This window comes from Salvelinus sp. IW2-2015, unplaced genomic scaffold (assembly GCF_002910315.2).
Source record: "Salvelinus sp. IW2-2015 unplaced genomic scaffold, ASM291031v2 Un_scaffold2664, whole genome shotgun sequence".
Lineage (NCBI taxonomy): Eukaryota > Metazoa > Chordata > Actinopteri > Salmoniformes > Salmonidae > Salvelinus > Salvelinus sp. IW2-2015.
Genome location: NW_019943970.1, coordinates 42,854 through 56,133, shown reverse-complemented (window position 1 = coordinate 56,133; position 13,280 = coordinate 42,854). Strand labels below are relative to the sequence as shown.

The following is a 13,280-nucleotide window of genomic DNA, read 5'->3' as shown; positions in this document are numbered from 1 at the left end:
ATGCATTAAGTTGTCCGTAATAGAATACACATGTCAAAAACAAATGTAGACATTAATAAATTAATTTATATAGCTTCCAAAACATTTTTTTGCAATGGAGGAGGAGTACCAAGATGGCTTCACGGCTTCTTCAATACAGCGTACCGTGTCAGTTATCCAGAGTTTATACACATTGGTTTAAACGCAGCCAGAGTAACACACACACACAGAAGCATACATTTSATCAAATCCTGGGTGTCTAATGTGGCTTTGTCCCTTCATCTGCACTACTGCTAACATTGCCATTTTGCACTAGTCAATCCCGTTCTTTCAGAATTCAGATGGAGAAGATTTAACTTTAGTTCAATGCACGTCACGCCCATTTCCTCTAGACAGGTGGTTTTGTGCAGTGTGTTTTAGCCATGATTTTATTGCTACCTAGTGCTCAATGATGGAAACAGACTCGAACCTTCTCTTAATGTCTAGGTGTGATGATAGGAGATACTTTTGTATGTATAGCATATGTGGACACCCCTTCAAAATAGTGGATTTGGCTATTTCAGCCACACCCTTTGCTGATGTGTATAAAATAAAGCACACAGCAATCTCCATAGACAAACATTAGCAGTAGAATGGCTTTACTGAAGAGCTCAATGACTTTCAATGTGGCACTGTCATTGGATGCCACCTTTCCAACAAGTCAGTTCATCAACCTCCTGCCCTGCTAGAGCTGCCCGGTCAACTGTAAGTGCTGATATTGTGAAGTGGAAACTTCTAGGAGTAACAACGTCTCAGTCGCGAAGTGGTAGGACACACAAGCTCACAGAATGGGACTGCCTAGTAGTGAAGCGCATAAAAAATAATCTGTCCTCTTTTGCAACACTCACTATGACTTCCAAACTGCCTCTGGAAGCAACATCAGCACAATAACTGTTCTTAAGGAGCTTCATGAAATTGGTTTCCATGGCCGAGCAGCCGTACACAAGCCTAAGACCACTATGCGCAATGCCAAGCGTCGGCTGGAGTGGCTTAAAGCTCACCACCATTGGACTCTGTAGCAGTGTAAATATGTTCTCTGGAGTGATGGATCACGCTTCACCATCTGGCAGTCCTATGGACGAATCTGGGTTTGGCGGATGCCAGGAGAAAGTTACCTGCCCCAATCTATAGTGCCAACTGTAAAATTTGGTGGAGGAGGAATAATGGTTGCAGGCTGTTTTTTAATGGTTCGTGCTAGGCCCCTTAGTTCCAGTGAAGGGACATCTTAATGCTACAACATACAATGAAATTCCAGACGATTCTGTGCTTCCAACTTTGTGGTAAAATTTTGTGAAGGACCTTTCCTGTTTCAGCATGACAATGCCCCTGTGCACAAAGCGAGGTCCACGGAAATGGTTTCGGAAATGGTTTGTTGAGATCGGTGTGGAAGAACTTGACTGGCCTGCACAGAGCCCCGACCTCAACTCCATCAAACACCTTTGGGATGAATTGGCATGCCAACTGCGCGCCAGGCCTAATCGTCCAACATCAGTGCCCGACCTTACTAATGCTCTTGTGGCTGAATGGAAGCAATGTTCCAACATCTAGTGGAAAGCCTTCCCAGAAGATTGGAGGCTGTTATACCAACAAAGGGAGGACCAACTCCATGTTAATACCCATGATTTTTGGAATAAGATGTTCAACGAGAAGGTGTCCACATACGTTTGGTCATGTAATGTAGTTTGCTTCCAAGAACTTGTTTTACTCTATGATCAGAAATGTCTGGGCTTTAATGAATTCATTTTTCAGATGGGAGTTGTAGTTTAACTACACATAAGGGTAACGTTTTTTGCCTAGATAGAAACTCAGTCCCATGATTCTCTTGGCTACTACTGCAAGGACACGCCTACGCTAAATAAAACCATCGACGGTAACCTTCATTACTAGAACTTGATGCGAGTACTCTCTGACTGTTAGCTAGCTAGTATTTGCACTGTTATAATCAGAACATGGACAACTCGGGGAAAGAGAAGGAAGCGATTCAGCTTATGGCTGACGCTGACAAGAAAGTGAAAACTTCTGGCTCGTTCTTGGGAGGCATGTTTGGGTAAGAACGCTGCAGCAGCAAGAACGATGTCAATAGGGCTAACGTTAGCTAGCGCATCATCAGTAAGCATGCTAATATCTTGCTAAATCAAACTCTCTGGGTATTATTTGTAGATGCCRTTAGAGGTTAATCATTGGCACCAGGCCATGTAGCTATATAATGCTATCACATGTACATACCTCAGTCTAAGCATGCCGTAGTAAACACATTATAAAAATAACGAGCTAACGTTAGTAGCTAGCTACATCATCATGAAGTCTGAGTTTAACCAGTTGGCTAGCTAGCAATACCATTGAGCCTAATAATTAGCAAACTACCTATCTAAAACGACCTATCTAGTCAGCTAATCTAAGCCTTGAAATATGCAGACAACGGCACTGTGTAGAATTTGGGCAGTGGCTCTGATGTTAACTAGCTACCTATGCATCTTTTGGATGATTTGTGCACATCATATACATGTAGCTACTGACACTGTCTACCACAAACCAGATAAATTAATCCCTTTTCAAGTGTATGTAAACAACCTAGCAGCCGGTCACGACTCTTGGGCCTGTGCAATGAAAGCTAGCTAAAAACGGCTAAGGCCCAACATGCATGCATGCATACATTTTAATTGTTCTAATTGCATTTTTTAACGCCTACTCACAATAAATAAAATATAGGGTCATTTGATACAACACATCAATTCGGTCTTGTTTTTTCTCCAACCCTTTCTGAGTGTATATATCTATGAGTGTAATCGTATATGCCACCTTTGTGTGACATATTTATAAATGCATTTGCCAGTAATTTATTCCAATAGAGGAGTAGGACAGGAGTAGATGTCTGCCAATTCTAAGGCAACTGCAATGCAGGCCAGTCAGGTTAGTCTMTGGTGCATATAGCCAACCAGACTTGGGAGGATCCCCAATTTAATAGCCTGTCTGTACCGTACAATATTAGTGAACAGAAGAATACTGTTGTGTACATACACTAAGACTTACTGCATTCAGTTCCTGGAAGACATCCAATTGTCTTCTTAATTAAATGAAATGGCTCTCAAATGGGCACCCTAAGGGGGAAAGCAAAGCAATGTAGAGGTCTAAATCTGACACATTTTACTCACACTCATTAGAGAAAAGCCTCCCTATATGTCTGGCCTCAGGGCACAGTCTTTCTACTGTACTATAATGGTGGAAAACCATTAACATGCTGTAATGACAATCGTATCAGTTTTAGGTATATCCATTTGGCATCAGTAATGCCTTGTTACTGTGTAGATTGTCAGGAGAGTGTTTAATTTGGTATGATCAATGACTGAATGTAATTTAACACTCTGTTTTTGACTGCAACTAGGCCATGTAGCTAGAGATGTAATCAACAGGAACAGCTGTCAAACTTGCAGCATACCAGATGTATAAGGATGTCTGGTATGCTGCATCAAATAAGGACCGACACAGGGTAGGGCGTAGCCGGACACAGGGTAGGGCGTAGCCGGACACAGGGTAGGGCGTAGCCGGACACAGGGTAGGGCGTAGCCGGACACAGTTGGCGTACCGACACAGGGTAGGCTAGCCGGACACAGGTAGGGCGTAGCCGGACACAGGGTAGGGCGTAGCCGGACACAGGGTAGGCGTAGCCGACACAGGGCGTAGCCGGACACAGGTGTGGGCGTAGCCGGACACAGGTGTGGGCGTAGCCGGACACAGGGTTGGCGTAGCCGGACACAGGGTAGGGCGTAGCCGGACACAGGGTAGGGCGTAGCCGGACACAGTTGGGCGTAGCCGGACACAGGGTAGGGCGTAGCCTGCTTGATCTTGAGTCTACACACAACAGAGGAACACGGATGAAGCCTTTAAAAACACTGTTTTCTATGTAACCGTGTGGTTATTGTTCCCATGAGTTGCTAATCACCAGCTGTGTACAATGTGTTCTATCTATGTGAGTGATTGGGCAGGATTCAAGTCAGATTGGGGACATTGATTTTAGTAGGCGGGGACATTGATTTGAGTAGGCAGTGACACTGGGTAGCGTATCAGTGACCTGTGGTGTGGACAGTGATTTCAGTTTTGATCAGGCTAAGGAGAGTGTGAGATGGGACTATGACTCAGTGCATTGTTGCTTTAAGTCTAAGAAGTGACCCACAACATATCTACTCTACTCTCCACTCTATGCTCAGGGTGCCTGTATGATGAAGACAATGGCTGTGTTCAAGAGCATCAAAACCGTGGTGTATAATGGATAAATTGAGACTGGCTGACTGATCCACAAATAATATTGARTAGTTATTTATGATGCAAGGTGATTTGTAGATTAAARGTCGTCGGCAATGTCGAACGCACCCAAGGATGTCATCCTGGTCAGAGCATCATTCGTCTACAGCTGGAGGAAACTCATAGGGAGTCAGGTCTGGTACTAGATCAGAGGGAAATCTATATCAGCACTGTCCAACATGGTCAGCTGACTGATGTCTTCACTCTATGCAGCATAAGAGCCTGGTCAATAGAAAGTGCTTGGTTGATGAAAGCACTGCACTGCATTTTCAGATATTTTCCACCACATTGTGTCGTGGTCTGTTAATCCTATGTATTTGTCTCTCTACAGCGGACCTCATAAAGTGGAGGAGGCGTGTGAAATGTACTGCAGAGCAGCCAACATGTTCAAGATGGCCAAGAACTGGAACGGTACACTTCTGTCACACTTCTGGCTGCGCTATTTCACACTAAACACGGTTGACCTTGATGGAATGATTTGCCCATTAGTTATTGTGTCAGAGCCGAGGTGTGTGTGCATCTTTGACGAAGGTTTTAATTCAAATTGAAATGTTATTTAAACACTGTCAGTTTAGGAAGACTCAGTTGTCCTTTTTCCAGTTGACTCTATAGATAGGCTAGATGTCTGTAATTTCCAGTAGCCTACACGCATGAAAGACCGTGGCAATGTGCTGCCCTCTGTGTGGCGGGAGGGAGTCATTACAACTGTAGTAGAGCAGCGCTATTCTTGGAGGGCCTCGAAGAACACTATTCTTGGAGGGCCCAATGAATTTGCTTCATGTTACTTTTGTGTGTCATTCTGTCTCTCCAGCTGCTGGTAATGCATTCTGCCAGGCCGCCCGGATCCACATGCAGCTCCAGAATAAACACGACTCGGCCACCAGCTTCATCGATGCAGGAAATGCCTTCAAAAAGTCTGACCCCAACGGTGAGACACACAACCAACCAATCAATCAATCAATGTGGTCAGCAAGCAGGGTAGCATGATAACATGCATACAGTACATGCAGAAAAAAGTCAAAATAATCAGTAATTAACATGCACCACACAATCAGTCACTTGACTGCAGTATTTCTCCCCAAACAGCCTGCTTTAACTTTAATTTTCTACTTGTGTCCCTTATGAAAGCAGCAAGAACATGTAGTGAATCTGTTGTTGGGTGTTCATTTCTCAGGGCTAATAGAAGTCAGTGGTATGAGTTAGTCAGATAGATCCACAGGCAGCAGTGGGAGTTGAGGCTCTAGAGCTGTAACTGGAGCAGACTGGGCTCTACAGAGAAGCAAGTCTACAGGGACAATTCCAGTCATTTCTTAGTGACGTGTGATATGTCCCCGTCTCTCTGGTAGTGTGTCAGAAATCAGGCCACCCAGTATAGGTTGTCTGTTTGTATCTGACGTGGGCCAATCATAATCTGCCCCAGGGTTAGATCAGAGGAGATAGAGCCCTGCTATGTTGCAAACCAATTGTACTTGAGTACCATACAATAAATATCTATTGAATTGAATGGAGTAGAATTGAGAAGCTCTCCAGTGCTCCCTCTCCACCTTTGGTATGATTAATACTGTAGAGTTGTGGGGCTGGAGTCCCCACCCTGGGGTGGTTATTATTGAGGGTAGTTTTCCATGCTGTCTGACGAAGTGGATTTATTAATAAAACCCCGGCTGCYGCTCACCCACCAGCAGTGGTGGCGATGGAATTAAAGCCTACTGTAGCCTAGCATATATCCTCCTAGCTAGATTCAATACACAGCCAGATGCAAGGAGAAATTATGATTGAATGTTATGTAACCTTGAACTAACCCTGGAGTACAATTAATATTATATAAGATTTATGACATTTTCAGATGGTAACCTAAACCAGAGTATGTGTGCAGAATTGAGCGGCCGGAAGTCCTTTCTAACCGTTCCGCTGAAAAATGCTCCTCGCTCACAGGAAGGGAAAAAAACTGCCACTCCAAATTCTCTCCATTAACATTACAATGTAACCAACACCCATCAATTTGTGACTACTTAGACCTACCATTTGATTTTGAAGTATTGAAACCAAACTATATGATTTGAATGAAAAGTATTATTATAAACATGAAAARGTGAATGTAAGAAGCCCTCATCATTTCAAATAGGCTACATGTCATATTAAACAGCATATAAACACTCTAAATAGGTCAGGAGCCAGACAGCCTAAAATTATTTAGGCTATATTATTCAAATTATTTCAAGTCTGTAGCCTACAAAGAAATACATTGTGAAGCATTTGCGAGTGTGACACACTAGGCTGGAAGGGACTCGGGGAAATTAAGCACTCGGCATTTAAACAGCATTTTRTTGTATTAAATAATAGTCTATAAATTGTGCATATAGGCTGTGACTTGGAATTAAATACAAATTAAACAACAAATGCCTTATTAGGCTCAGTCTAGAAACACCATTTTGGCCAGTCTGTGGCTTCAGGCTCATGCGATGTTGTCTGGAGAGCAGGCCAGCAGCAGAGAATATCCTCTCCACACTTGCAGAGCCACTGGGTGTGCTAAACACCATTTTGCCATGTAGTAAATACAACATGTTTTCAGGATATGTGTTTTCAGATTCCACAATGATTCTTTAGTGTGGACACTACATCACCACACTCCCTCTCTTGCTCTTGGTCCTCATGTTTGTAAGTCACCTTGATTTAGCACCTGTGTGTTTTATCAGTTTCTTTATGAAAATATTTAGCGAACTCCATGACAGTAGCTAAAGCAAGGGGCTATAGCAGCACATAAGTAGACTAGAAATGCATGCTGGGCAAGTGAGCACTACTGGAGCGAATTTGGAACGGGAGAGAAGGCCGACGCTCCAGCCTTTGGCAATCTTGCGCCATGCTCCAGTCAAATTGGGCACGCTCTGCACCTCGCTCTGCTCACATACTCTGACCTAAACTAAGAAAGGGAAATGGATGCTCAGACGTGACAAAATATTCGTAATGCAAATTAAAATATTGTGCTTTCACTTTTTTCCAGAACTCTCCTTTTGGATGTGAACATTTTGTCTGTTGTAATATGTATCTAACCTGCTCTCTGATACTTTCTCTACCAGTCTAACTCTGCCCTCTTCCTTTAATGCTGCCAATAGAGGCTATCAAGTGCTTAAACGCAGCCGTTGATATATACACAGACATGGTAAGACAGACRCTCAAGAAACGGGGACATGCTTGGCCAGAACCAGATAATGCATTGTCATCACAGATTATTTTCTGGTCAGGATTGATCCTTTTAGCCGTAGTTGTAAAAATTTTCTGATAATGCCGGTTCTCCTCTTTACTTCCAATGCTATTCTCTCACTAGCTCCCTGCCTATAGTGTAGCCTAGTCCACTTGAGGATGCTCCTCTCTCTCTGTTTCAAGAGGGTCATATATTGTATCATTAGTATGGCGTGGACACTTGAGGTCTGAAGGCCATTTCAACTGAAACATTTGTATTGTGATGCAGGTTAAGTTAAAGGACTTGGCTATCTATCTGTATACTTACAGCTGTATTTATGACTGGAGTGRCTCTTCTCCGTAACGTCATTTAGTGATGATTTCACGCCTCTGTCCACTTAGTAATGATCAGGACGCAGAGTATTTCCTTGTCTGGCCACATTAGTAAGGTAAAACTCCCGGCTCCAGTATTGATTCCTGTCCTGTGTTTTGCTCGTCCAGGGAMGGTTCACCATCGCAGCCAAACACCACATCACCATCGCAGAGATCTACGAGTCAGAACTGGTGGATATAGAGAAGGTACGTTTTAATGTTGTATATGGACTAATATAGTATATGGACTAATAAGGTGTTAATCTGTGTATAGCAAGAGTAAAATACATTATTTGGAATAGTTGACCAGTTTCATTTCCTTATTGGTGATAAAAAAAAATTAAAAAGTGTACATTTACAAATAAAATTCCTTTGCAATTTCTGGATTTTTACTCAAACTGTTATGGTYTCCCATTCCCCCTGGTCCTGCTCTAGGCCATCGCCCACTATGAGCAGGCAGCAGACTACTACAAAGGAGAGGAGTCCAACAGTTCTGCCAACAAGTGTCTGCTGAAGGTGGGGGCCTACGCCGCTCAGTTAGAACAATACGCCAAGGCCATCGARATCTACGAACAGGTGTGTGTCCCACCTCTGCATGCAATCTTGTGTGTGCGCATGTGTGTCTGAACAGAAACTGATTTGTAAATTAGTGGTTTCCCAATTTAAATTGATGAACACAGTGAATCAACAATGTGTGTCTCTCTCTCCAGGTGGGATCCAGCACCATGGATAACCCCCTGCTGAAATACAGCGCCAAAGAGTACTTCTTCAAAGCTTCTCTGTGTCACTTCATCGTGGATGAACTCAATGCTAAGGTCAGTTAGCAATTAGCAGCATCATGTCCACTACACCAGAGGGTTCAGTGCTTTTCTCATTAGTAATCTGACTGCTCATTAATTTCTGCAGCTTGCTGTGGAGAAGTACGAGGAGATGTTCCCAGCTTTTTCAGACTCAAGAGAGTGCAAACTGTTGAAGGTAGGTCGGTGACTCCATCGAAAGCCTTCTATTTGTTAATTGTATCCCTTTTGTCAGGGATCATCAACTTGATTCAGCCGTGCGCAGCTCGTTTTTCTTAAACAGATGGTCAGGGGGTCAGATATTTGACTAAAACATCATTTCAAACCGTGCTTACATTAGTATATGGTCACATACAGGACCAGTCAAAAGTTTGGACACCTACTCATTCCAGGGTTCTTCTTTATTTTTACTATTTTCTACATTGTAGAATAAAAGAAGCCATCACAACTATGAAACAACACATATGCAATCATGTAGTAACCAAAAAAGTGTTAAACAAAACAAAATATATTTTATATTTGAGATTCTTCAAAGTAGCCACCCTTTGCCTTCATGACAGCTTTGCACACTTTACATTCTCTCAACCAGGTAGTGAGGTAGTGAGGTAGTCATGAGGTAGTCACCTGGAATGCATTTCAATTAACAGGTGTGCCTTAAGTTAATTTCTGGAATTTCTTTCCTTAATCCGTTTGAGCCAATCAGTTGTGTGTTGACAAGGTAGGGGTGGTATACAGAAGATGCCAAGTCCATATTATGGCAAGAACAGCTAAAATAAGCAAAGCGAAACAATAGTCCATTACTTTGAGACATGAAGGTCAGTCAATATGCAAAATTAAGAACTTTGAAAGTTTCTTCATGTGCTGTTGCAAAAACGATCAAGCGCTATGATGAAACTGRCTCTCATGAGGACCGTCACAGGAAAGGAAGACCCAGAGTTACCTCTGCTGCAGAGGATAGGTTCATTAGTTACCAACCTCAGAAATTGCAGCMCAAAAAAATGATTCAGAGTTCAAGTAACAGACATTTCAACATCAACTGTTCAGAGGAGACTGCATGAATCAGGCCCTTCATGGTTGAATTGCTGAAAAGAAACCACTACTAAAGGACACCAATAATAAGAARAGACTTGCTTGGGCCAAGAAATAYGAGTAATTGACATTAGACTGGTGGAAATCTGTCCTTTGGTCTGATGAGTCCAAATTTGAGATTTTTGTTTCCAACCGCCGTGTCTTGGTGAGACACAGAGTAGGTGAACGAATGATCTCCACRTGTGTGGTTCCCACCGTGAAGCATGGAGGAAGGTGTGATGGTGTGGGGTGCTTTGCTGGTGACACTGTCTTGATTTATTTAGAATTCAAGGCACACTTAACCAGCATGGCTACCACAGCATTCTGCAGCAATACACCATCCCATCTGGTTTGCGCTTAGTGGACTATCATTTGTTTTTCAACAGGACAATGACCCAACACCCCTCCAGGCTGTGTAAGGGCTATTTGACCAAGAAGGAGAGTGATGGAGTGCTGCATCAGATGACCTGGCATCCACAATCACCCAACCTCACGGCAATTGAGATGCTTTGCTATGAGTTGGATGGCAGAGTGAAGGAAAAGCAGCCAACAAGTGCTCAGCATATGTGGGAACTCCTTCAAGACTGTTGGAAAAACATTCCAGGTGAAGCTGGTTGAGAGAATGCCAAGTGTGTGCAAAACTGTCAAGGCAAAGGGTGGCTACTTTGAAGAATCTCAAATATAAAATATATTTTGATTTWACTTTTTTTTTTGGCTACTGCATAATTCCATGTGTTATTTCAGTTATTCTACAATGTAGAAAATAGTACAATTTCAAGAMAAACCCTTGAATGAGTAGGTGTCCAAACTTTTGACTGGTATTGTATGCCTCAATATGCCTGGGAATACTTTGAAACAGATTTCTGATTTGCTGGTGTTATGACAGTCTTATGTCCAACAAGACATAAGAACTTGGGGGCCAAATACACTTACCTGTGGGCTTCCAGTTGAGGAGCACTGCATTATGGTGTTGGTCAGGGTAACTGATTGAAGTCACAGTATAATAGATCGCAATGCACTTGCATAATATGACGTATGTCATCCACTACCAATGTGTGCCTCTGATGCATGGCAGCCATTTTGTGGAAGCCACCTGACAACCTTAAATCACTGTTTTACAGAAACTCCTGGACGCTCATGAGGAACAGAACTGTGAAGCTTTCACTGAAGCAGTAAGTCTTCATTTTGGATTGATTCACCAGGCTAGCTCCTTTTGTCGTTGCATATAATTGAATTAGTGAAAGTCAGGTTTGCAGTACATGTCTTTCATGATTAGTCATTCAATATGTAATTCTTTAATGGGGGGAGGATGGATTTCTTTATTTGAACAGGTTCTTAGACTTCATCTTATTCCCTCCCTCAGATTAAAGAGTTTGATTCCATCTCTCGTCTGGACCAATGGCAGACTACCATGCTGCTGCGCATCAAGAAGACCATCCAGGGGGATGAGGGGGACCTGAAGTGAGACTACACCGGGGGAACATTTCACCACAGGGGCACACATCATGGCATGCCTGCCACCCTCTCTCCATTACCCCTCCCCCCCACCCCCACCCCCCTTTACTCTCTCATCTCACATTGCACAAAAACAATGTTGAGGTTCTTATAGTTACAGTATGAGTTAGTTACAAGTTAACTTCAGCTGCAATGTGTAGGCCTATAGAGAATCTGTAGAAGAGTACGTGTACCCTGTTCATTCCGAATGTTATGTTGAATTCTATTATATGAAGTTATMAGTTGCTCTCGTATTAATATTGCCAAACCCTAGTTAGGATGTGGATCTACAGTCGTACCTCTTAATGGAGGATAGAGCCTGTACATTTCCTGTTTAGTGGTGAGTAACCTCAGTAGGGCAGAGGCATTCTACTAATGCATAAACACTGCATGATTTGTACAGTTGTAATTAATTATTCTATAGGTTTAGCACATGTGACTAATCTAGAAATGAGTATTTAAATATATTTAAAGATTACTTATGATGTTGTAAGCTTATTTCCATTCTTTCCTTGGCCTCCAACTTGAAAATGTCTTAAAGAGATTTAGAAAGGAAATGTCCATTACTTCCAATATCATAAACGGTTGTTGTAAACTAAAGAATTCTAGCCTGAGTGATGACAAAGAATTGTTTCATATCCAAAACAGCCAGGAAAAATGTCTTATTAATGATGACAATTGATAAACAAAGTTAAACAATCAAGACATGACCAGAGAGCATATGGGAAATAAAGTATCCAAAGTTGGCTTTATTTTTTCCCCCATATAATCTTATTCTGTATTATTYACGAGGGTGTTCTTTACAAATGTTTTGGTTTACCTGCCAATGTGACTAATTCTGCTCGTGTAAAAAAAGAAAGTATTTTTTTAATGCAGAGCAAACAGAGGAGAAAAAAAGCTAAGAATTGCCCTCTTGCCAGAGCAGTGTCACACTGAAATAACAGGCTGGAGTTTAGAAGTAACTCATGTTGGTGTATACTAGTGTGCCCTCCTGCTGGCAACTAGCAGAACTGCATGTCATTGTGTGTTTTATAGCATTGTGCAACATTTCCTAGTAGTGATGAACTGAGCCCCCCTTGATGTTGGGGGGGGGGGCAGTTAGCCTGCATATCAAGCTTCTTTCAGGTGGAATAGTGCCCTTTTTATTTGGTCTGTGAGAATGGACAGTAATAAAGACMTATCTATAATTCTCTGTTAAGGCTCAGTACTGATATTGCTTTTTGTCAAACAGAAAAAGGAAAACCCATCTGAAGACCTACACTCCACACAKTTTGAAAATGATATGTACAGTACCAGTCAAAAGTTTGGACACTACAATATTTTCTACATTGTARAATAATAGTGAAGTCATCAAAACTATGAAATAACACATACAGAATCATGTAACAACCAAGAAAGTGTTAAACAAGTGAAAATATTTTATATTTGAAATTATTCAAAGTAGCCAGCCTTTGCCTYGACAGCTTTGCACACTTGGCATTCTCTCAACCAGCTTCATGAGGAATGCTTTTCCAATAGACTTGAAGGAGTTCCCACATATGCTGAGCTACTTTTCCTTCATTCTGCGGTCCAACTCACCCCAAACCATATCAATTGGGTTGAGGTCGGGTGATTGTGAAGGCCAGGTCATCTGATGCAGCACTTCATCAGTCTCCTTCTTCGTCAAATAGCCCTTACACAGCCTGGAGGTGTGTTGGATCATTGTCCTGTTGGAAAAACAAATGATAGTCACACTAAGCGCAMACCAGCTGGGATGGCATATCGCTGCAGAATGCTGTGGTAGCCATATTGGTTAAGTGTGCCCTGAATTCTAAATAAATCAGTGTCACCAGCAAAGCACCCCACACCATCACACATCCTCCTCCATGCTTCACGGTGGGAACTACACGTGCAGAGATCATCCCTTCACCTACTCTGCGTCTCACAAAGACACGGCTGTTGGAACCAAAAAAGTTCAAATTTGGACTCATCAGACCAATGGACAGATTTACACCAGTCTAATGTCCATTGCTCGTGTTTCTTGGCCCAAGCAAGTTTCTTATTATTATTGGTGTC

General features: G+C 42.4%; 2 protein-coding genes across 4 annotated transcripts in view; one reads left to right on the top strand and one right to left on the bottom strand.

Annotated features, from left to right (window-relative positions):
* Window positions 1–1,818: 1,818 nt before the first annotated feature.
* Window positions 1,819–11,281, top strand: LOC112074499 (beta-soluble NSF attachment protein). 2 transcript variants are annotated; one of them, XM_024141661.2, is made up of 10 exons: window positions 1,819–2,065; window positions 4,649–4,728; window positions 5,129–5,245; window positions 7,428–7,474; window positions 7,996–8,073; window positions 8,302–8,442; window positions 8,577–8,681; window positions 8,773–8,841; window positions 10,853–10,903; window positions 11,095–11,281. In XM_024141661.2, the coding sequence occupies exons 1-10, from the start codon at window positions 1,968–1,970 to the stop codon at window positions 11,194–11,196; spliced, it is 888 nt and encodes a 295-aa protein (XP_023997429.1). In that variant the 5' UTR covers window positions 1,819–1,967; the 3' UTR covers window positions 11,197–11,281. The 2 variants fall into 2 exon arrangements, with proteins under 2 accessions (XP_023997429.1, XP_070296668.1); XM_070440567.1 differs by lacking the exon at window positions 7,428–7,474 and having other exon boundaries at window positions 1,902–2,065.
* Window positions 11,282–12,680: 1,399 nt separating this feature from the next.
* Window positions 12,681–13,280, bottom strand: part of LOC139025435 (mucin-17-like) — a 3,127-nt gene continuing 2,527 nt past the window's right edge. The window contains exon 2 of one of the 2 annotated variants that reach the window (XM_070440568.1): window positions 12,681–12,931. In XM_070440568.1, the coding sequence (XP_070296669.1) occupies window positions 12,772–12,931 (160 nt within the window). In that variant the 3' untranslated portion in view covers window positions 12,681–12,771. The remainder of the gene's footprint in view (window positions 12,932–13,280) is intronic. The other variant, XM_070440569.1, reaches the window with a different exon arrangement.